General features: G+C 42.1%; 1 protein-coding gene across 3 annotated transcripts; it reads right to left on the bottom strand.

Annotated features, from left to right (window-relative positions):
* Positions 1-1265: 1265 nt before the first annotated feature.
* On the bottom strand, positions 1266-12327 carry Triml1 (tripartite motif family like 1). 3 transcript variants are annotated; one of them, XM_085844317.1, is made up of 6 exons: positions 12275-12327; positions 10265-10360; positions 8205-8435; positions 6499-6521; positions 6248-6345; positions 1266-2024 (listed from the first exon to the last, which is right to left on the bottom strand). In XM_085844317.1, the coding sequence occupies exons 2-6, from the start codon at positions 10274-10276 to the stop codon at positions 1486-1488; spliced, it is 903 nt and encodes a 300-aa protein (XP_085700443.1). In that variant the 5' UTR covers positions 10277-10360; positions 12275-12327; the 3' UTR covers positions 1266-1485. The 3 variants fall into 3 exon arrangements, with proteins under 3 accessions (XP_085700443.1, XP_021026170.1, XP_085700442.1); XM_021170511.2 differs by lacking the exon at positions 12275-12327 and adding an exon at positions 10588-11085; XM_085844316.1 differs by lacking the exon at positions 12275-12327 and adding an exon at positions 10588-11085 and having other exon boundaries at positions 1266-2021.
* Between the last annotated feature and the right edge of the window lie 9700 nt (positions 12328-22027).

Below are 22027 nucleotides of genomic sequence, written 5' to 3'. Positions count from 1 at the left end.
ATTTAGTATAATAGTAAATGAGAAACAAACAAAAATGTGTGCAAGTTATTGATTATCCTCTGTGGCTACAGCATGGAAAGGCAAATGTAAACGCAGAGCTGAGAGGGTTGTCTGGCATCTGAATCCTGGCTCATACCTGTTCCCTGCCTTTCAGGGGCACAACGTTGAAATGTGTCAGGGTAAGAGAGACAGTAGACCTAGGTCAGTGAATGAGCAGGAACTCTAGCACAAAGCCCAGTTGCTGACATCATGTGGGCTTTGCGTGCTGAGTAAAGCGTTAGCTTTGTTTCTGAAGCAAGGTCTCATGAAGCCCAGGCTGGCCTCAAGCTCACTGCATAATCAAAACTGACTCTGAATTCCTGATCCTTTGCCTCCATCCACCCTACAAATTTTGTGTTTATAGGTATGCACCACCATACCACACACACACACACACACACACACACACACACACACACACCACTCCCTTCAATCCACTTTAGATACAGCCAATGACAATTCCCCCTTAGAAACCTATAATTAGGGAGCTGTATGGTGGCCAAGCCCTATCAATTGGCTGGTCTTTTCTACGACACTAGGATTGGTAACATTCTTCAAGATAAGGTAGATTTTTATTTTTTTTTTAAAAAATGGGGACAGAAAAAGGCTCAAAAGGTCAAGACTGCAAAAACAGGACAAATCTCTGCAGACCTAACTCCCCTAGCAGGTGATGTGAGATTCACCCAAAGGAGTACCACCTGGACAGCACACCTATCCTCCTCTGAGGTAGGAAAGGCTAATACCTACCTTCCAGGGACTAAAGGACTTCTGTTCTTAGGAAGTGTCAGATGTATAGCCAGCAATCTCAGCTAAAACCCAAACCACTCAGCACCCATTGCCTTGATATATTTCCTGACCAGACCTTTAGCTGCAATAAACTATAGAACATTCTAGGCTCTTAAAGACCCTAACATGAATAGTCTTGATGATGACAAATATTAACAGCATCCTGCACATGTAAGCTTTCCCGAGGATGAGTATGTCAGGCCTCGTGGAAAAGTAGCTTTCCAGAGGAGGCTTAGGGCTCAGCTGACGGAGGAATTCATTTACAAGGCAGCCACACAGGCAAGGCTATACATATTAGGTAAGAACCCAAACTGCACAGCGCTCAGAAAGCAAATAAACAGACTGAAAAAAAAATGCCATATATTTATAAAACTGGCCTATGACAGGTTGACAGGTAAAAACGGACAGTGACAACACTGTTAAGTCGCCAGCACACACAGCATAGCTCAGATAATCAACTGGGTTAAAGGCAGGGTATCATCTTTCTATTTTTGGTGTTGAATAGATTTTTAATAAGCTCTTCATTGCAGAACTGGGTTTGTGGAAAGTCTTTGGGGAGAGGGAGGATTTTTTTGTTGTTGTTGTTCTGGGTAATCTGATGTGTGATGTCTTTGAATGCAGTAACCACCTTGTCTTTGCTCAAGGCTCAGGGCATATCCCTCAGATGTGGCAGATGATAAGAGGGTCTGTATTAGTCCCCTCATTCGGAAGACAAGGGGAAAAGATAGGTCTGAGAGCTTCATGGAAAGGGGTCGGGGGGAAGCTATAGATGAGGGACTCATCTGTCGCATTGTAGAAGGCTATGTGTCCAGAGTCATAGTCCAAGAACACACCAACTTTATGAACGGGTTCTCGGACATGTTGCCCTTTCAGGGGAGATGAAACCCAGAGACTGTAATCGTCGCCAATTTTTAAGCCTATGAGTGAGAAGAGGTCCCCGGGCGGTTTGGGGAGATTCCCCTTTCTGTTCACAGAGTCCTTGCAGATCCCCACTTCCCACTCCGTCTTCTTTCCCACTTCCACCTCCCAGTAGTGTCTCCCACAGGTGAAGATCTGGGCTCCCAACACAGTTGCAGACTGATCAAATCGCTCTGGGTTGTCAGGTAATTGCTGTCTGGTCCCTCCGTACCGAACACTTTTCAGATCTTCGGACAAAAGCAGGTAAGCATTGGCTGTGGCTGGATCTAGAGTTACATCTGCTGCAAGAAGAGAACAAATCTTTTGACATCCTTGGTAACCTCCCAAATATATTAATTTTAACCTAAATTCTTAATAGATAGTCCTATTATTATTTATTTGGGTCTTTTTTTGAGACAGGATTCTAACCAAGTAGCCCAGGCTGGGCCTTAAACTTGGCAGTTCTCTCTAACCTTAGCTTCTTCCGTGCTGAGATTTAGACATACTACCAAGCCCAGCTAGGTCTACTTTTTCCTTTTTTTTTAAACTAGATGTTATCTTTATTTATATTTCAAATGTTATCCCCTTCTTGGGTTCCCCTTCCAAAAACCCCATATCCCATTCCCCCTTCCACTGCTCAGCAAACCACCCACTCCTGCTTCCCTGTCCTGGCATTCCCCTACACTGGGGCATAGAGCCTTCTCAGGACCAAGGGCCTCTCCTCCCATTGATATCCAACAAGGCCATCCTCTGCTACATATTTGGCTGGAGCCATGGATCACTCCATATGTACTCTTTGGTTGGTGGTTTTGTCCCTGGGAGTTCTAGGGGTACTGGATGGTTCATATTGTTGTTCCTCCTATGGGACTGCAAGCTCCTTCAGCTCCTTCAGTCCTTTCTCTAGCTCCTTCATTGGGGACCTTGTGCTCAGTCCAATGGTTGGCTGTGATCATCTACCTCTATATTTATCAGGCACTGGCAGAGCCTTTCAGGAGACAGCTATATCAGGCTCCTGTCAGCAAGCACTTGTTGGCATCTACAATAGTATCTGGGTTTGATGATTGTATGTGGGATGGATCTCAAGGTGGGGCAGTCTCTGAATGGTCTTTCCTTCACACTTTGTCTCTGTATCTCCTCCCATAGGTATTTTGTTCCCCCTCAAAGGATAAACAGGCTGAGAAAGAAATTAGGGAAACATCCTTCACAATAGTCACAAACAATATAAATTATCTTCCTATGACTCTAACCAAACAAGTGAAAGATCTGTATGACAAGAACTTCAAGTCTCTGAAGAAAGAAATCAAAGAAGATCTCAGAAGATGGAAAGATCTCCCATGGTCATGGATAGGCAGGATTAATATAGTAAAAATGGCCATCTTGCCAAAAGTAATCTACAGATTCAATACAAAATTCCAACTTAATTCTTCATAGAGTTAGAAAGAGCAATTTTCAAATCCATCTGGAATAACAAAAAACCTAGGATAGCAAAAACTATTTTCAACGAATCACCATCCCTGACCTCAAGCTGTACTATAGAGCAATAGTGATAAAAAAACAGCATGGTATTTGTGCAGTGACAGGCAGGTAGATCAATGGAATTGAATTGAAGACCCAGAAATGAACCTACACACCTATGGTCACTTGATCTTTGACAAAAGAGCTAAAACCATCCAGTGGAAAAAAAGACAGCATTTTCAACAAATGGTGCTGGTTCAACTGCCAGTTAACATGTAGAATGCAAATAGACCCATTCTTAGCTCCTTATATAAAGCTCAAATTCATGTGGATCCAGGACCTCCACATAAAACCTGATACACTAAAACTAATAGAAGAGAAATTGGGGAAGAGCCTCAAGAACATGGGCACAGGGGAAAATTTCCTGAACAGAACACCAATAGCTTATGTTCTAAGATCAAGAATTGACAAATGGGACCTCATAAAATTGCAAAGCTTCTGTAAGGCAAAGGACAGTGTCAATAGGACAAAACCAACAAATTGGGGAAAGATCTTTGCCAACCTTACATCCAATAGAGGGTTATTATCCAATATACACAAAGAACTCAAGAAGTTAGACTCCAAAGAACCAAGTAGCCCTATTGAAAAATGGGGTACAGAGCTAAACAAAGAATTCTCCACTGAGGAATATTGAATGCCTGAGAAGCACCTAAAGAAATGTTCAACATTCTTTGCTAGGCCTATTTTTTAACTTAGGCATTAGGCAGGCAAACAACCCCAGCCATAAAGTAATAGGATATGAGTTAAAAGCCAGTCTGGGCTACATAATGAATGGAAGAACAGCCTGGACTACACAGCAATATCTGGTTTCAAAACCAAGTTTGTGGCCAAACTCTATATAGTAAATTTGAGACCAGCTTGGTTTATACTATAGAATTCTATTGTACAGTATCTATTTCTATTCTTTTTTTTTTTCTACAAACAAAAAGTTTTCAATTTAATTTCAGTGCATTTGGTAAAATGGACTCCTTTAGAAAAGAAAAAGTCCACCTCTAACTGGGCTTGATGCCTAATGTCATTAACTCCAATACTTAGGAATCTTAGGCAAGTGGATTAACATGAGTTTAAGGCTAGCTTGGGCTATGTCATGAGACCCAATCTCAAAATAAACAAACAGAACACAGAACAGAATCTCCAAGCTTGTTTTTCACTGCCCATGGAACAGACAGTAAAGCTACAAGAAGAGGCAGAGTAGAGTCATGTGAAGAGAGGTCAGGCACATCTGTGAGGATGAGAGGAAACTGACTATAATAAAAGTTGTGTTCTAGACAGTTTTAGAATCCCAGTTTATCTCTTTACACAGGACACCCTTGCTGTTAGACATGGCAGGATTTCTGCAGTTCAGATAGAAGACAAATGGGTAATTTGTTACCCTCCTTCTAAGTGCAAATTATTTCCTATGCATTAATGTATTTAATCATTGTTGCAATTATAATATTCTCATATTGCATGCAACAATACATAGGGAATAAATAAATGACAAGTGCTAGAGAGAAGGCTCCATAGTTAGAAGTATATGATGCTTCTCACAAGGACCAGAGTTAGAGTCCCAGCACTCATGTCTGATGACACACAACATTCTAGAATACCATCTCCAGGGGACCTGACACCTCTGGCCTCCTTGAGCACCCAAATTCATGTACATTCATACACATATACTCATTGCTAATAGTAAATCTTTAAAAATAATAAATAAAAACTTGAAAAATGGGTCAGAGGTATCAAAGTGTTGGTGGAAGGCCTGGCTAACTTGCCCAAAGCCCTGGGTTCTATCCCTAACACTTAAAAATAAATAAATGGAGAGAGAAAGAGAGAGAGAGAGAGAGAGAGAGAGAGAGAGAGAGAGAGAGAGAGAGAGAGAGAGAGAGAGAGAGAGAGAGAGAAGTAAACCTGGTGTGGTCACACAAACTTACAAGCATAGCACTTTGAAAGTGGAGGCAAGAGGGTCAAGATCAACCTTAACTACATAGGGAGTTCTAGGCCAGCCTGGCTACATGAGACCTTGTTGAACAAATACAAAACAATTAACTAAACAAAACTGAGTTTAAAAGAAAATTTAAAATCATACAGATTAATTTTACTAACATTACAAAATCATTGAGAATTATGATAGTAAATTTTTAATTCATGGTTTTCCACTATGCCATGGTCAAATGCAGCCTTGTGTGAGTTAGCATCCCGGTGACAATGTCATACAGCTCTGTCATGCAGCTCATGTGAACTACTAGGTCTTCATCCCTACCTCAAACTTTCACTGGCTGTGAGATAATTTGCCCGCATTGAGGTAGATAAGCATACAATAATGTACTAGACATTCTAGATCCTTTATCTGCATGTAGAGTGTGCACACACCCATCTCCAAACAATGCACCTGGCAACGTCAGGACCCCTCCGCCCCAACTTACATCAATCTATATATACCATCATCTTTGAATAATGGTATCAGGCTATACATACTCCCATCTTTGAACAAAGATGTTTCCCATCTCAGAGGTACGATCCAATTCAGTTGCCACTCAAATGTTCCCAAAGAATCTGGGCATGACAAATAGAGAGGCCTGCCTCAAACAAAGTAGAGTCAAAGACTTAACACCCAAGGTTGTCCTCTGACCTCTATACCCATTGACTGGCACAAACTCCTACTCTCACACACATATACACACCCGTACCACAATCACTCCCACTGCCTGACCACACACAGGGATTAAAACAAAAGAATGTAAGAGGGATATTGCATGTGCTGGGTATGGTGTATACATATCACAGAACCCTTTGACAACAAGCAGAGCCTGACAGAACATCCAACAAGGCTTCTTGTGTCTTGGCTCAAGCATAGGCAGTGTTTACAACTTGGTGTCTTAGCACTGACTCTAAATACTATAACTGAGAGCCTCCTGTCAGAAGAATCTTTTATGCTAGAAGAAGCTGCCCAAGAACTCAGGGGTACCCATAACATGTGCTGAGCTTAACTATGGAAATCCCTGGAGATATGACAAGAAGACGGACTTACTGCTGAATTTTCGCAGCATCTCCCTCATCCCAGTGATGTGACACAGGCTCAGTTCCGTGATGGTGGTCTCTGGAGACTGAAACAACAGGGACTCATACCTTCCAAGAGAAAACAGAGCCTCATTCTCTCTGTGACACATAACACCCAACCTGTCGGTCCATAGCATCTCTTTGCAACAATATCCACATACTCTTCCCCACACCTTCAGTATTTCATCAGCACCAGATCTCCATAGACTAATAGACACCTACCGATCCATGGCTCCTTTGACTTCCTAGGGATATAAAGAAAAGAAGGTTACTCTGCACTCATCTCCATCACTAGCGAATCGTAAATCGATCCTCATCCCAATCTCGTACTTAGTTACTTAGACTCTACTTCCATGATTCTAGCACATCTTGAGAGGAGGTAACAGATAGGATAGGAGAGTAAAGCCTCAGCTTTTTCTAAGGATGGTTTTTAATGAACATGAGATGTTTCTCACTCTGACCAGAGAGTTGTTTGTTCTCTTTCTTCACATCTAAGCTTTAATTAAAACAAAAACAAAAACAAATCTTATTTGTAGGGAGTAGGGAATGCACTTTGTCACAACACAAATATGGAGGTGAGAGGGAAAATTAAAGGGAGGCTGATCTCTCAGACCATGTGAATCCTAGCCAAGGATTGAAGTCACATGGTCAGCCTTGACAGCAATCACCTTTACCCACTAAGTGATAGCTTGCTAGCACTTAAAATGTCCTTTCTTTAAAATGTGTTTTAGCATATATTCATTATGTATAATAATGGATTTCATCCTGACAATTTCATATGTGTATGTATTTTGATGCATTCCAATATGTAAATAATATATTTTTGTGTATCCATATATGCACATAATTTTGATCTTGTCTTCTTTCCACTCTTATTTATCCCTTTCCTATTCCCAACACATCCACAATTCTAATCACATGACCTTATTTGTTTCATGACATAAAGAGTTTAATTAGGGTTATTTATGGGGGTGGGTAAGGGGTTATGTACAGAGAATGGGCAGCTTACCAGTGACTACATCAATAAAAAATAATATCACACACACACACACACACACACACACACACACAGCAACCACTAACTGCCTAGACATGCTCAGAGATGACTGGGGACTCCTAAGCCCTCCTTCCTTTAAAATTTGAATATCTAATTCTTGAGGCCAAATATTAACCTCATGTGCCAAGGAACCAGAGATGAGCAAAGAAAAATGCCTGAGCGAGAGCTGAGACAAAGCCCATGTCATGTTTTATGATGTTCTTTAGTCATTTAGAAGACACAAAATTAGATAGCACTCCTTATAGAGTCTAATCATGAATGGGACCTGAAGCGGAAGTTGGCTCTGTGGCTTATAACTGAGACGATGTTAATGAGTGCAGTAGCCTAGGGAGGTAGTAGGCAAAGATTGAACAGAGGTCCTGGCACAGAGAATGCATGGATCCTGCCACCTTTTAGCTGCAGGGCAATCAGGTCTCCTTAACGGCCATCAATCTGATTATTAAATATTTGCTATCCTAGGTCCCTTTTGTAAGTGATGATCACCTGTAGGCTACATGACACTAGGACTTAACCCTCATCAGATCTTTGAAAAGATTAAATTCACCATGCCCACTGGCTTACAAATAAATCGTGAGTTTCTAGACAAGGCTGTGTGTGCAGAAGCAGATCCAGAAGAAACTAGTCGTCCCTGGGCTTGTTTGTGAAATGTTTTTTGTTTCCTTTTCACCTTGTTTGATTTCTCCTCCTTTTCAAGAATTTTTGATACCCAGATAGATACCTTAGGGAAATGACGTTTAGGCAGAATTTAATTTTTCAGATGATTATAGAAAAATGTAGTTCCTATAGTTTGAAATACTAAAAGCCACTGTGCATTTTCTTTTTTTTTTTTTGCATTAATTTTTCCCCAGTGTCCTCATGAATTTTGCCTCACCTCAAAAGATTCTAACGTTAAGTTCTGACAGGTAGATTCAATCCGCTCAATCATTTTACTGAGGCGGCGGATTTGCTGGGTCAGCTGGATCTCGTTTTCCCTCAGCTTCTTCATGTTCGCCTTCTCCTCCTTCTCCAGGAGCTGGAGCTGGAGCTGTTCCTCTTCCTTCAGGAACTGGTGCATCTTCATGTATTCAGACACAACAACCTGCTTACAAGTCTTGGTCTCCTCCTGCTATCACATGTGCAGAGAAATTCACAAGCACACACACACACACATGCACACACGTGTTAGCAACAGAAACAGTCCTATAATGTATAATTTATATTGATATGATGGGTGACGAGGACAAAGTTTTGAGAGGCGCATATGTACCCAACAGTCAACAAAATCAGATTTTCTAATCTAAGAACTGTCACTCCTACTGAACGAAACAAAAGAAGTCAAAAAGCGTGATGCAGAGTAATCAGCACTAATTGGAAATAAACTGAAATCTAAGAGGAAAACAATGAAAACAAAATTAAAGTTAATAGTAGGAAAGTAGAAAAATGAAATACAATTTAAAAGGAAAAAATTATGAAACATGAATGTGTACGTTATTAGACAAATATTGGTTTTAAAAACAAACTTGGCATCAAGTTACATATTAGAAATACATCACAAGATGTTGCACTTAATTCGAGATATGAGCCAGCCTGGTGGCACATGTATGTACAACTAGAACTCAGAAGGCAAAAGTGGAGGTAGGAGGATTAGATGTAAACTTGAGGTCAGATTGTTCATCTCCATGATCAGTTCCCAGATAGCCAGGACCATAGAGCAAGACTCTGTCTTACAAAACAAATAAAACAAGAATTCAAAGTGTGCAATGAATCATCATTTGATCTACCACCACATTTGAAATCCTAGGAATTGGATGGTTAAGGCAGACAAAAACAACAACAAAAAAAAAGGCTAACCTGGGCTACATAGGGAAAGGCTGTCTAAAGCAAAATTCCTCATTTTCTTCATTTATTGGGAGACTCAAATATTCACATTGAATGCACTAGCATGTATGGATGTGTGTGTGTGTGTGTGTGTGTGTGTGTGTGTGTGTGTGTGTGAGACTGTGTGTGTGTTTACATAATACATCTGTGCAGACCATAGGACGGCCTCCCGTGTAATCAATCTTCATCTTTGACTTGGTTTGAAACAAGGTGTCACCGCTGTGTACATCAGGTGAGCCTGCCATTGAGCTTCTGGGGTTTGTTGGATGTCTGTCTGCCATCTCCTGGTAGGGATCATGAGGGGGCTATAAATGCTTGTCCTTTTGGCTTTTATGTGGGTTCTGAATACCCACACTCAGGTCATGAGGCTTGCATGGCAAATGCTATTACCCACTGAGCAAATTCCCCAGCCCTAATACCTATACTGCCTGTGCCATAGGAAACGTTTCGTTCTTTGCTTTAACTGCTAGGTAATTCAAGTCCAAATCCGTGATAAACCTCAGGCATTTGTTGCAGTATAATCCAATCTACTATGTGCCATTGTCCTGTGTTCTTTATTTCCTTTTAATTGGCATGCAATTTTTACCCTGAGCATCTGAGAGACTCATTTTTAAAACTAGTTTCCATCCTATCTTGAAAATACATTGCTTGTGTTTTAAATAACATTAATTAGATCCATCATAAAAGACTAGTCAAGAAAGATAAACAAGTTAAAACTGGGGTGAGTTAACCCGAGCTGAACTGTGATACTTCTCAGTGAGCACACAGTGGCAGTCAGCCAAACAGCAGGGTACTGCCTATGACCAAGAGTCAAAAATGGTCCTTTCCAGAAGAGATGGTTCAGTGGTTAAGAGCACTGACTACTCTTCCAGAGGTCCTGAGTTCAATTCCCAGCAACCACATGGTAGCTCACAATCATCTGTAATAGGATCTGATGCCCTCTTCTGGTGGGTCTAAAGGCAGTGACAATGCACTCATATATATAGAATAAATAATTTTAAAAAAATGGTCCTTTCCCCCTGACATGTCAGCAGGTATCTCACACACAAGATCAAACACTAGACAGACACTGACCTTACACAACATCACTCGTTCCTTCTCATGGTTCAGGATGGCCTGAACTTCCTTCTTCTTTTTCCGTAAAATATTTATGATATCCTGGAGTTTTTCCTGCAATAGAAATGAACCCCTTGGCAAATAAGCAGGGTATGCAGTGGTAGCAAGATCAAGAAAACTAGCCATTGGAAAATGACTGAGGCTCTCAAAGAGAGAGTGAAAGCAAGAACCATGCTACATGAAGATACGTGCCCATGGCTGTTACTGACAGAGACCTGGATGAGAGTTAGTGGCTAGGACCAGTTCTGGGTTCTGGGTTGCCATCGAGCATCCCAACTTACTTTGTGCTGCTCCTCAGCCTCACTTGAGAAACACGCCTTGTTTGTCCCTTGACCAGGAGGTGAGACATTAATGACACTCTGCTCATCGTCAGAGAACACCCAACTGGGCCCTGGCATTCTCCCACAGATGCTCTGCTCATCCTCGCTCTGCAGCACCTGGGATCTCAGCTGTCTGCCAATATTAGCCAGTCTCCCCAGCCGCTCGTTGGCTTGAAAATGCGGGGCTCCCAAAGTCCTCCAGCATTCAGGACAAGATAAAGGTGTGTTGTGCTCTTCCCAACTCTTGAGGAGGCACATCAGACAAAAGCTGTGCCCACACTCAGTGGTCACTGGACTGCTGAAATAATCCAAGCAGATGAAACAGGTCAGCTCTTCCCTGAGGTTCTCCATCAAATCTGCTGTGGATATTTTCTCATGGTTGGACATCAGGACAAGGCTACACTTCTAGTCTGGGATTACAGAAGTCCCCTTCAGTCACAGCTGGGTGATGATCAGGTGCTGTGTTGTTATTACAAGAAACTTGTTCTCCTCTGTACCTGATTACACCAAATGATACGTGCTCTCCAGCTCTCCAGCACAAAGCCAATTGTGACTTAATGTGGAACTTCTGGGCACTGACTCATCACCAGCCCCAACCTTTTATTGAATGTTTTTCTATGCGTGCCACATGCTAAATGCGGGGTTTCTGATATAATTGGATTGGTGGGTTGGTTTTTTTTTTATTAGCTAGTTCCTGTATGTAAATGACACCATGAAACCGTTTAAACACATGAGTTTGGGGTTCCGAAAATGAATTACTTAGTGGATACCAGCACAGAAATTGTAGAGGTCTCTGATTCGTGAATAGAAAGTGTGGGCTACATCCTTCAGTAGACCGCACTTGACAAAACTAGTTGGGAAAGAAGAAAACTACAACGTGCATTCTTTTCCCATTAAACCCTTTTCTCTATTTCACCAAAGCTTAAGCTTTCCACGCAGTAATCAGGTACTCTGTGTATTTGTTTGTTTGTATTCATCCTAATGGAGAACTATACCATTGAACTATTCCTTGACCTGAGACACACAATGAATTGACACTTATACTTATCCCTCCACCCTGGAAGACCACGAAGCTCACCCAGCTGACATCGTGAAAAGTAGCTAAGTGACACTCTTGAAGATTACCTGAAGACACCATTGCACCATGGATTGGATAGAAAGAATCTTATCTTGGTAGAAATATAATGTTGCTGCTTGTTTTCACCTTCTAGAAATGTTCAAACTAGTCATAAACCTCCTGACCCTCTTTTAATTCTTACTTGGCAGAAACTGAGTGGGCAAACATTTTTCTCTTGATGTTGGAAAACGTAAATGTATAGTACAGTGATTTATGTTTGGTGATCTCTACAATTAGTGCCAAGTGCCATAAAACCAGAATGTCATGTGACCGTGAATCGTTCTTGTCATGCCCTTCTATATGATATTTGCTAGGGAGTATATCTTAAGCTCCATTCAGTGCACCATGCCATGTGTATATTCCCTGATGCTATCCTGCTTGGCAACCTTCTGCAGATCTATATTACCAAAGCTACCCTATTAACCTTTTGTCCCTGACTTTTAAGAATTGAGCTGCTTCCCCATCCCCCACCCATTTCTTATTAGCTATTAGGTGTTGTCTTATCTTCAACTTTGACAAACCAAAACTCACCTTTCTGAAGTCACTGATCCATCACTTCTTGGCCTGGTGGGCAGAGATACAGGGTGAAGATGTTTATTCAAATATGTTAAACAACTGTGATTTGTACAAGCATTTTCAAAACTGGGATTCAAATTTAAACACACCAAGAGAGGTGGCATCAGTGAGACATCACAAAAGCACCTGGCTTAGGTGATTTCCAGACTGCGATTTGGACACAGCTTCACATTAGCTGTTAGAAACTAGTCATAAGCAAAAGTCTCCCCCCAAAATAAATAGACAATAACTCTAAATTAAATGTCATCATAGGAAAAAAGATATATGAAATGTCACCACTATTCAATGCAATTCATATCCCAACCTAGAGGGAGTCTAGAACAGGTCTCACAGTTGAGTTGGAGTGCATCATAGAGCCCACATTCTGATTTGGAATTAGGGGATGGGCATCTTCTAGCTTCAATTCCCACTATTGTTCCATTGCACTTCCTTCTTCCAAATAAATAATTGTCTTTTTTTATAAGTGTCACAAAAGAATAATTGTGCCTTGTTCATTTCTAACCAGGAGAATTTTCCCCACCTATCCAGTGATAAGGACGTTTTCAAATGAGGGATAGTGAATGGTGCCCATGATTCTAGGGCTCAGGAGGCTGAACAATGAGGATTGCTTGTTACAAGTCAGCCTGGGCTATGGAGCAAAGTACAAGCTAGACCAGCCTACAGCATTGTCAGACCGTCTAAAAACATTGAAAATAAATGTTTTAAATGAACAAACAGAAGAGTCACATTACTACACAGTGACCGTCTTCACTTGGCTGGAAACAGATCTTACACCTAATTACCTTCTTTTTTTTTTTTTTTTTTTTTTAATATTTTTATTACATATTTTCCTCAATTACATTTCCAATGCTATCCCAAAAGTCCCCCATAGCGCCCCCCACTTCCCTACCCACCCATTCCCATTCTTTTGGCCCTGGCATTCCCCTATATTGGGGCATATAAAGTTTGCAAGTCCAATGGGCCTCTCTTTCCATTGATGGCCGACTAGGCCATCTTTCGATACATATGCAGCTAGAGACAAGAGCTCCGGGGTTCTGGTTAGTACATCATGTTGTTCCAACAATAGGGTTGCAGATCCCTTTAGCTCCTTGGGTACTTTCTCTAGCTTCTCCATTGGGAGCCCTGTGATACATCCAATAGCTGACTGTGAACATCCACTCCTGTGTTTGCTAGGCCCCGGCATCGTCTCACAAGAGACAGCTATATTTGGGTCCTTTCAGCAAAATCTTGCTAGTGTATGCAATGGTGTCAGCGTTTAGAAGCTGATTATGGGATGGATCCCTGGATACGGCAGTCTCTAAATGGTCCATCCTTTCATCACAGCTACGAACTTTGTCTCTGTAACTCCTTCCCTGGGTGTTTTGTTCCCAATTCTAAGAAGGGGCACAGTGTCCACACTTTGGTCTTCATTCTTCTTGAGTTTCATGCGTTTAGCAAATTGTATCTTATATCTTGGGTATCCTAAGTTTTGGGCTAATATCCACTTATCAGTGAATACATATTGTGTGAGTTCTTTTGTGATTGTGTTACTTCACTCAAGATGATGCCCTCCAGGTCCATCCATTTGGCTAGGAATTTCATAAATTCATTCTTTTTAATAGCTGAGTAGTACTCCATTGTGTAAATGTACCATAATTTCTGTATCCATTCCTCTGTTGAGGGACATCTGGGTTCTTTCCAGCTTCTGGCTATTATAAATAGGGCTGCTATGAACATAGTGGAGCATGTGTCCTTTTTACCGGTTGGGACATCTTCTGGATATATGCCCAGGAGAGGTATTGCTGGATCCTCCGGTAGTACTATGTCCAATTTTCTGAGGAACCGCCAGACTGATTTCCAGAGTGGTTGTACAAGCTTGCAATCCCACCAACAATGGAGGAGTGTTCCTCTTTCTCCACATCCTCGCCAGCATCTGCTGTCACCTGAATTTTTGATCTTAGCCATTCTGACTGGTGTGAGGTGGAATCTCAGGGTTGTTTTGATTTGCATTTCCCTGATGATTAAGGATGTTGAACATTTTTTCAGGTGTTTCTCTGCCATTCGGTATTCCTCAGGTGAGAATTCTTTGTTCAGTTCTGAGCCCCATTTTTTAATGGGGTTATTTGACTTTCTGGAGTCCACCTTCTTGAGTTCTTTATATATATTGGATATTAGTCCCTTATCTGATTTAGGATAGGTGAAGATCCTTTCCCAATCTGTTGGTGGTTTTTTTGTCTTATTGATGGTGTCTTTAGCCTTGCAGAAGCTTTGTAGTTTCATGAGGTCCCACTTGTCAATTCTCGATCTTACAGCACAAGCCATTACTGTTCTATTCAGGAATTTTTCCCCTGTGCCCATATCTTCAAGGCTTTTCCCCACTTTCTCCTCTATAAGTTTCAGTGTCTCTGGTTTTATGTGAAGTTCCTTGATCCACTTAGACTTGACCTTAGTACAAGGAGATAGGAATGGATCGATTCGCATTCTTCTACATGTTAACAACCAGTTGTGCCAGCACCATTTGTTGAAAATGCTGTCTTTCTTCCACTGGATGTTTTTAGCTCCCTTGTCGAAGATCAAGTGACCGTAGGTGTGTGGGTTCATTTCTGGGTCTTCAATTCTATTCCATTGGTCTATTTGTCTGTCACTATACCAATACCATGCAGTTTTTATCACAATTGCTCTGTAGTAGAGCTTTAGGTCCGGCATGGTGATTCCACCAGAGGTTCTTTTATCCTTGAGAAGAGTTTTTGCTATCCTAGGTTTTTTGTTATTCCAGATGAATTTGCAGATTGCACTTTCTAATTCGTTGAAGAATTGAGTTGGAATTTTGATGGGGATTGCATTGAATCTGTAGATTGCTTTTGGCAAGATAGCCATTTTTACAATGTTGATCCTGCCAATCCATGAGCATGGGAGATCTTTCCATCTTCTGAGATCTTCTATAATTTCTTTCTTCAGAGACTTGAAGTTTTTATTATACAGATCTTTCACTTCCTTAGTTAGAGTCACGCCAAGATATTTTATATTATTTGTGACTATTGAGAAGGGTGTTGTTTCCCTAATTTCTTTCTCAGCCTGTTTATTCTTTGTGTAGAGAAAGGCCATTGATTTGTTTGAGTTAATTTTATATCCAGCTACTTCACCGAAGCTGTTTATCAGGCTTAGGAGTTCTCTGGTGGAATTTTTAGGGTCACTTATATATACTATCATATCATCTGCAAAGAGTGATATTTTGACTTCATCTTTTCCAATTTGTATCCCTTTGATCTCCTTTTGTTGTCGAATTGCTCTGGCTAGGACTTCAAGTACAATGTTGAATAGGTATGGAGAAAGTGGACAGCCTTGTCTAGTCCCTGATTTTAGAGGGATTGCTTCAAGCTTCTGACCATTTACTTTGATGTTGGCTACTGGTTTGCTGTAGATTGCTTTTATCATGTTTAGGTATGGGCCTTGAATTCCTGATCTTTCCAAGACTTTTATCATGAATGGGTGTTGGATCTTGTCAAATGCTTTTTCCGCATCTAACGAGATGACCATGTGGTTTTTGTCTTTGAGTTTGTTTATATACTGGATTACGTTGATGGATTTCCGTATATTGAACCATCCCTGCATCCCTGGGATGAAACCTACTTGGTCAGGATGGATGATTGTTTTGATGTGTTCTTGGATTCGGTTAGCAAGAATTTTATTGAGGATTTTTGCATCAATATTCATAAGGGATATTGGTCTGAAGTTTTCTATCTTTGTTGGGTCTTTTTGTGGTTTAGGTATCAGAGTAATTGTGGCTTCATAGAATGAGTTGGGTAGAGTACCTTCTGTTTCTATTTTGTGGAATAGTTTGTGAAGAACTGGGATTAGATCTTCTTTGAAGGTCTGATAGAACTCTGCACTAAACCCATCTGGTCCTGGGCTTTTTTTGGTTGGGAGACTATTAATGACTGCTTCTATTTCTTTGGGGGATATAGGGCTGTTTAGATCATTAACCTGATCTTGATTCAACTTTGGTACCTGGTATCTGTCTAGGAACTTCTCCATTTCATCCAGGTTCTCCAGTTTTGTTGAGTATAGCCTTTGGTAGAAGGATCTGATGGTGTTTTGGATGTCTTCAGGATCTGTTGTTATGTCTCCTTTTTCATTTCTGATTTTGTTAATTAGGATGCTTTCCCTGTGCCCTCTAGTGAGTCTGGCTAAGGGTTTATCTATCTTGTTGATTTTCTCAAAGAACCAGCTCCTTGATTGGTTGATTCTTTGAATAGTTTTTCTTGTTTCCACTTGGTTGATTTCACCCCTGAGTTTGATTATTTCCTGCCGTCTACTCCTCTTGGGTGAATTTGCTTCCTTTTGTTCTAGTGCTTTTAGGTGTGTTGTCAAGCTGCTAATGTGTGCTCTTTCTAGTTTCCTTTTGGAGGCACTCAGAGCTATGAGTTTTCCTCTTAGAAATGCTTTCATTGCGTCCCATAAGTTTGGGTATGTTGTGGCTTCATTTTCATTGAACTCTAAAAAGTCCTTAATTTCTTTCTTTATTCCTTCCTTGACCAAGGTATCATTGAGAAGAGTGTTGTTCAGTTTCCACGTGAAGGTTGGCTTTCTATTATTTATTTTGTTATTGAAGATCAGCCTTAGTCCATGGTGATCTGATAGGATGCATGGGACAATTTCAATGTTTTTGTATCTGTTGAGTCCTGTTTTGTGCCCAATTGCGTGGTCAATTTTGGAGAAGGTACCATGAGGTGCTGAGAAGAAGGTGTATCCTTTTGTTTTAGGGTAAAATGTTCTGTAGATATCTGCCAGATCCATTTGATCCATAACTTCTGTTAGTTTCACTGTGTCCCTGTTTAGTTTCTGTTTCCATGATCTGTCCATTGGTGAAAGTGGTGTGTTGAAGTCTCCCACTATTATTGTATGAGGTGCAATGTGTGCTTTGAGATTTACTAAAGTTTCTTTAATGAATGAGGCTGCCTTTGTATTTGGAGCATAGATATTCAGGATTGATAGTTCCTCTTGGAGGATTTTACCTTTAATGAGTATGAAGTGCCCCTCCCTGTCTTTTTTGATGACTTTGGGTTGGAAGTCAATCTTATCTGATATTAGAATGGCTACTCCAGCTTGTTTCTTCAGACCATTTGCTTGGAAAATTGTTTTCCAGCCTTTCATTCTGAGGTAGTGTCTATCTTTTTCTCTGAGATGAGTTTCTTGTAAGCAGCAAAATGTTGGGTCTTGTTTGTGTAGCCAGTTTGTTAGTCTATGTCTTTTTATCGGGGAGTTGAGTCCATTGATATTAAGAGATATTAAGGAAAAGTAATTGTTGTTTCCTGTTATTTTTGTTGTTAAAGTTGGCATTCTGTTCTTGTGGCTGTCTTCTTTTAGGTTTGTTGAGGGATTACCTTCTTGTTGTTTCTAGGGCGTGGTTCCTGTCCTTGTATTGGTTTTTTTCTGTTATTATCCTTTGAAGGGCTGGATTCGTGGAGAGATAATGTGTGAATTTGGTTTTGTCGTGGAATACTTTGGTTTCTCCATCTATGTTAATTGAGAGTTTGGCTGGGTATAGTAGCCTGGGCTGGAATTTGTGTTCTTTTAGTGTCTGTATAACATCTGTCCAGGATCTTCTGGCTTTCATAGTCTCTGGTGAAAAATCTGGTGTAATTCTGATAGGCTTGCCTTTATATGTTACTTGGCCTTTTTCTCTTGCTGCTTTTAGTATTCTATCTTTATTTAGTGCATTTGTTGTTCTGATTATTATGTGTCGGGAGGTATTTCTTTTCTGGTCCAGCCTATTTGGAGTTCTGTAGGCTTCTTGTATGTTCAAGGGCATCTCTTTCTTTAGATTTGGGAAGTTTTCTTCTATAATTTTGTTGAAGATGTTTGCTGGTCCTTTGAGTTGAAAATCTTCATTCTCATCCACTCCTATTATCCGTAGGTTTGGTCTTCTCATTGTGTCCTGTATTTCCTGGATGTTTTGAGTTAGGATCTTTTTGCATTTTCCATTTTCCTTGATTGTTGTGCCCATGTTCTCTATGGAATCTTCTGCACCTGAGATTCTCTCTTCCATCTCTTGTATTCTGTTGCTGATGCTTGCATCTATGGTTCCAGATTTCTTTCCTAGGGTTTCTATCTCCAGTGTTGCCTCATTTTGCGTTTTCTTTATTGTGTCTACTTCCCTTTTTAGGTCTAGTATGGTTTTGTTCATTTCCATCATCTGATTGGATGTGTTTTCCTGTTTCTCTTTAAGGACTTCTACCAGTTTGGTTGTGTTTTCCTGTTTTTCTTTAAGGACTTGTAACTCTTTAGCCATGTTCTCCTGTAGTTCTTTAAAGTCCTTCTTGATGTCCTCTACCATCATCATGAGATATGCTTTTAAATCCAGGTCTAGTTTTTCAGGTGTGTTGGGGTGCCCTGGACTGGGTGAAGTGGGAGTGCTGGGTCCTGATGATGGTGAGTGGTCTTGGTTTCTGTTAGTAAGATTCTTACCTTTACCTCTCGCCATCTGGTAATCTCTGGAGTTGTTATAGTTGTCTCTGTTCAGAGGTTGTTCTTCTGGGGATTCTGAGTATCCTCTGTCAGCAGACCTGTACAGACTAAGTTCGGCGGAGTCCCGGAGCCAAGATGGCGCTCCCTGCAGGGCAGGTCCCTGTTCTCCGGCTGGGAGGGTGTCGGATGTCTGCGGCCCCAAAAGGGTGCTGCCTCAGCGGTTCTGTGGCTCCCGCCTGTCCCAGAAGCTGTCTGCCTCTGTGGTCCTCACTCTGTCCTGTGCAGACTAAGTTCGGCGGAGTCCCTGAGCCAAGATGGCACTCTCTGCAGGGCAGGTCTCTGTCCTCCGGCTGGGAGGGTGCCGGAAGTCTGCGGCCCCAAAAGGGTGCTGCCTCAGCGGCTCTGTGGCTCCTGCCTGTCCCAGAAGCTGTCTGCCCCCGTGGTCCCCACTCTGACCTGTAGAGACTAAGCTTGGCGGAGTCCCGGAGCCAAGATGGCGCTCCCTGCAGGGCAGGTCACTGTCCTCCGACTGGGAGGGTGCCGGATGTCTGCGGCCCCAAAAGGGTGCTGCCTCAGTGGCTCTGTGGCTCCCGCCTGTCCCAGAAGCTGTCTGCCTCTGTGGTCCTCACTCTAACCTGTAGACTAAGTTCGGGGAGTCCCGGAGCCAAGATGGCGCTCTCTGCAGGGCAGGTCTCTGTCCTCCGGCTGGGAGGGTGCCGGAAGTCTGCGGCCCCAAAAGGGTGCTGCCTCAGCGGCTCTGTGGCTCCTGCCTGTCCCAGAAGCCGTCTGCCCCCGTGGTCCCCACTCTGACCTGTAGAGACTAAGCTCGGCGGAGTCCCGGAGCCAAGATGGCGCTCTCTGCAGGGCAGGTCACTGTCCTCCGACTGGGAGGGTGCCGGATGTCTGCGGCCCCAAAAGGGTGCTGCCTCAGCGGCTCTGTGGCTCCCGCCTGTCCCAGAAGCTGTCTGCCTCTGTGGTCCTCACTCTAACCTGTAGACTAAGTTCGGGGAGTCCCGGAGCCAAGATGGCGCTCTCTGCAGGGCAGGTCTGTGTCCTCCGGCTGGGAGGGTGCCGGAAGTCTGCGGCCCCAAAAGGGTGCTGCCTCAGCGGCTCTGTGGCTCCTGCCTGTCCCAGAAGCCGTCTGCCCCTGTGGTCCCCACTCTGACCTGTAGAGACTAAGCTCGGCGGAGTCCCGGAGCCAAGATGGCGCTCTCTGCAGGGCAGGTCACTGTCCTCCGACTGGGAGGGTGCCGGATGTCTGCGGCCCCAAAAGGGTGCTGCCTCAGCGGCTCTGTGGCTCCCGCCTGTCCCAGAAGCTGTCTGCCTCTGTGGTCCTCACTCTAACCTGTAGACTAAGTTCGGGGAGTCCCGGAGCCAAGATGGCGCTCTCTGCAGGGCAGGTCTCTGTCCTCCGGCTGGGAGGGTGCCGGAAGTCTGCGGCCCCAAAAGGGTGCTGCCTCAGCGGCTCTGTGGCTCCTGCCTGTCCCAGAAGCCGTCTGCCCCCGTGGTCCCAACTCTGACCTGTAGAGACTAAGCTCGGTGGAGTCCAGGAGCCAAGATGGCGCTCTCTGCAGGGCAGGTCACTGTCCTCCGACTGGGAGGGTGCCGGATGTCTGCGGCCCCAAAAGGGTGCTGCCTCAGCGGCTCTGTGGCTCCTGCCTGTCCCAGAAGCCGTCTGCCCCCGTGGTCCCCACTCTGACCTGTAGAGACTACCCTAATTACCTTCTATAAATGATTAAGAAAATTGAGGTTCCAATAAGCTGAGCTGAACCTCCATTCTGAGGTCAAATCGGGATGGGAAAACTGGGTATCCTCTTCACAGTCTTTGGTCAGCATACTACATCACATCTTGCCTTTAACATGAAAAATTCAGATTATCTCAAATAAATGAATTCTTTCTGATGGTGTCAGAAGTAAGTAGACAGCTATCATTAAGGCATGAGTTTTACACCCACCGCACAACTCTTTCTTTCTTGGAAATGCAGTCTTTATAATTTCTTTAAATATGCTGGGTAGGGTCAGTCTGGGGTGAGCTAAATCCCCAGAGTAACCCAGCCCTCCTAAAATATTCTCCACAATCCCACAAGGCACTATGCTGCCTATCATGACTCCTAAAGCCAACACCTCAATTATCTTACTCTGTAGTCTTACCTCTGTGATGAGTCTGTGATGAGGTAATGCTAAGAGATATCCCATGGTGACAACTGTCCAACTGTCACCCAGATGTGGCTAAAGTTGGAACTGTAGGGGAAGATTAGGAGGGGGCAGTGAGTGGACTGTAAAGTGAATAAGTTTAAAAAAACTTTTAAAAAAGAAATTCAAAAATTCAAAGATAGTAATATAAAGGCCTTGCCTATTAAGGGTCATTGGGATAGGTTGAGCTTATTTGGAAAATATCTTGTATGAAAGCCTAGTTTTAAAAATATAACTGTCATTTCACATCAGAGTGGGAAAGATAGATTATTCAACTAATGGTTTAGGATAAGTGAGTGTAGCCATCTGGAAAAATATAGTTGAATCTCTACAAACAACTTACCCAATGTGTGTTCCACATGAGACAGGGTGCTTGTGTATGTTCCTCCCAGTTACAGATTTCAGATTAATTTGCATTGTTTTTGTCACCATTTTGACTTATTTATTTTATTTTGTTTTATTTTATATGTATTTTGTTTTAGATCAGGACTTCAAAACCTTTTACTGTTTTGCTATATTGATTCTCCCAAGAAATCTGTCTGACCCTCTGAAGATAGGTATATAAAAGAAGTATGCAAATCAAACATTTACTGATGATAAATCAGAACAAGATGTTTTTAAGCAATTCTTTGCAGTAATGCAATTTTACCATTTATGGCAGATGAAAACAAAATTTCATGTTAACAAAATGGATGTGCTCATTTATCTTTACACATGGAATAAATCTTAGCTGGATAGTTGGTATTGCAGGACTAGAACATTCAATGCTTTTCAGAATTTATCTATTTACCTATTTATTTATTTATTTATTTATTTATTTATTCTGTTTTTTTGGTTTAGTTTTCTTTGGTTTGGTTTGGGAGGTTTTTGCTTCTTTGTTTGTTTGTTTGTTTGTTGTTAGAATCCATCTGACCCAGGATGTCTTCAAACTTGCTACATAGCTTAAACTGGCCTTGAACTCCTGGCCCTCCTACTTCACCTCTCAAGTTCTGGAATTATAAATGTGTACTACCATGCTCAATCTGATCAATATGTTGATTTTACAATCATCAATTATGAAATAATATG

The sequence above is a fragment of the Mus caroli genome, unplaced genomic scaffold (assembly GCF_978045245.1).
Source record: "Mus caroli unplaced genomic scaffold, Mus_caroli_1 scaffold_10, whole genome shotgun sequence".
Classification (NCBI taxonomy): Eukaryota; Metazoa; Chordata; class Mammalia; order Rodentia; family Muridae; genus Mus; species Mus caroli.
This window is presented reverse-complemented; position numbering and strand designations above follow the sequence as displayed.

Bases quoted from the DNA above. Each gene is read 5' to 3' on its own strand.
- Triml1 (XM_021170511.2), bottom strand. From the start codon at position 11,013: ATGTCCAACCATGAGAAAATATCCACAGCAGATTTGATGGAGAACCTC. The intron at 10,361-10,587 runs GTAAGTTGGGAT...TTTCTATTGCAG, and splicing joins AGGCTGAGGAGCAGCACAAA to GAAAAACTCCAGGATATCAT. The intron at 6,522-8,204 runs GTGAGGCAAAAT...TTATATCCCTAG, and splicing joins TAACGTTAGAATCTTTTGAG to GAAGTCAAAGGAGCCATGGA.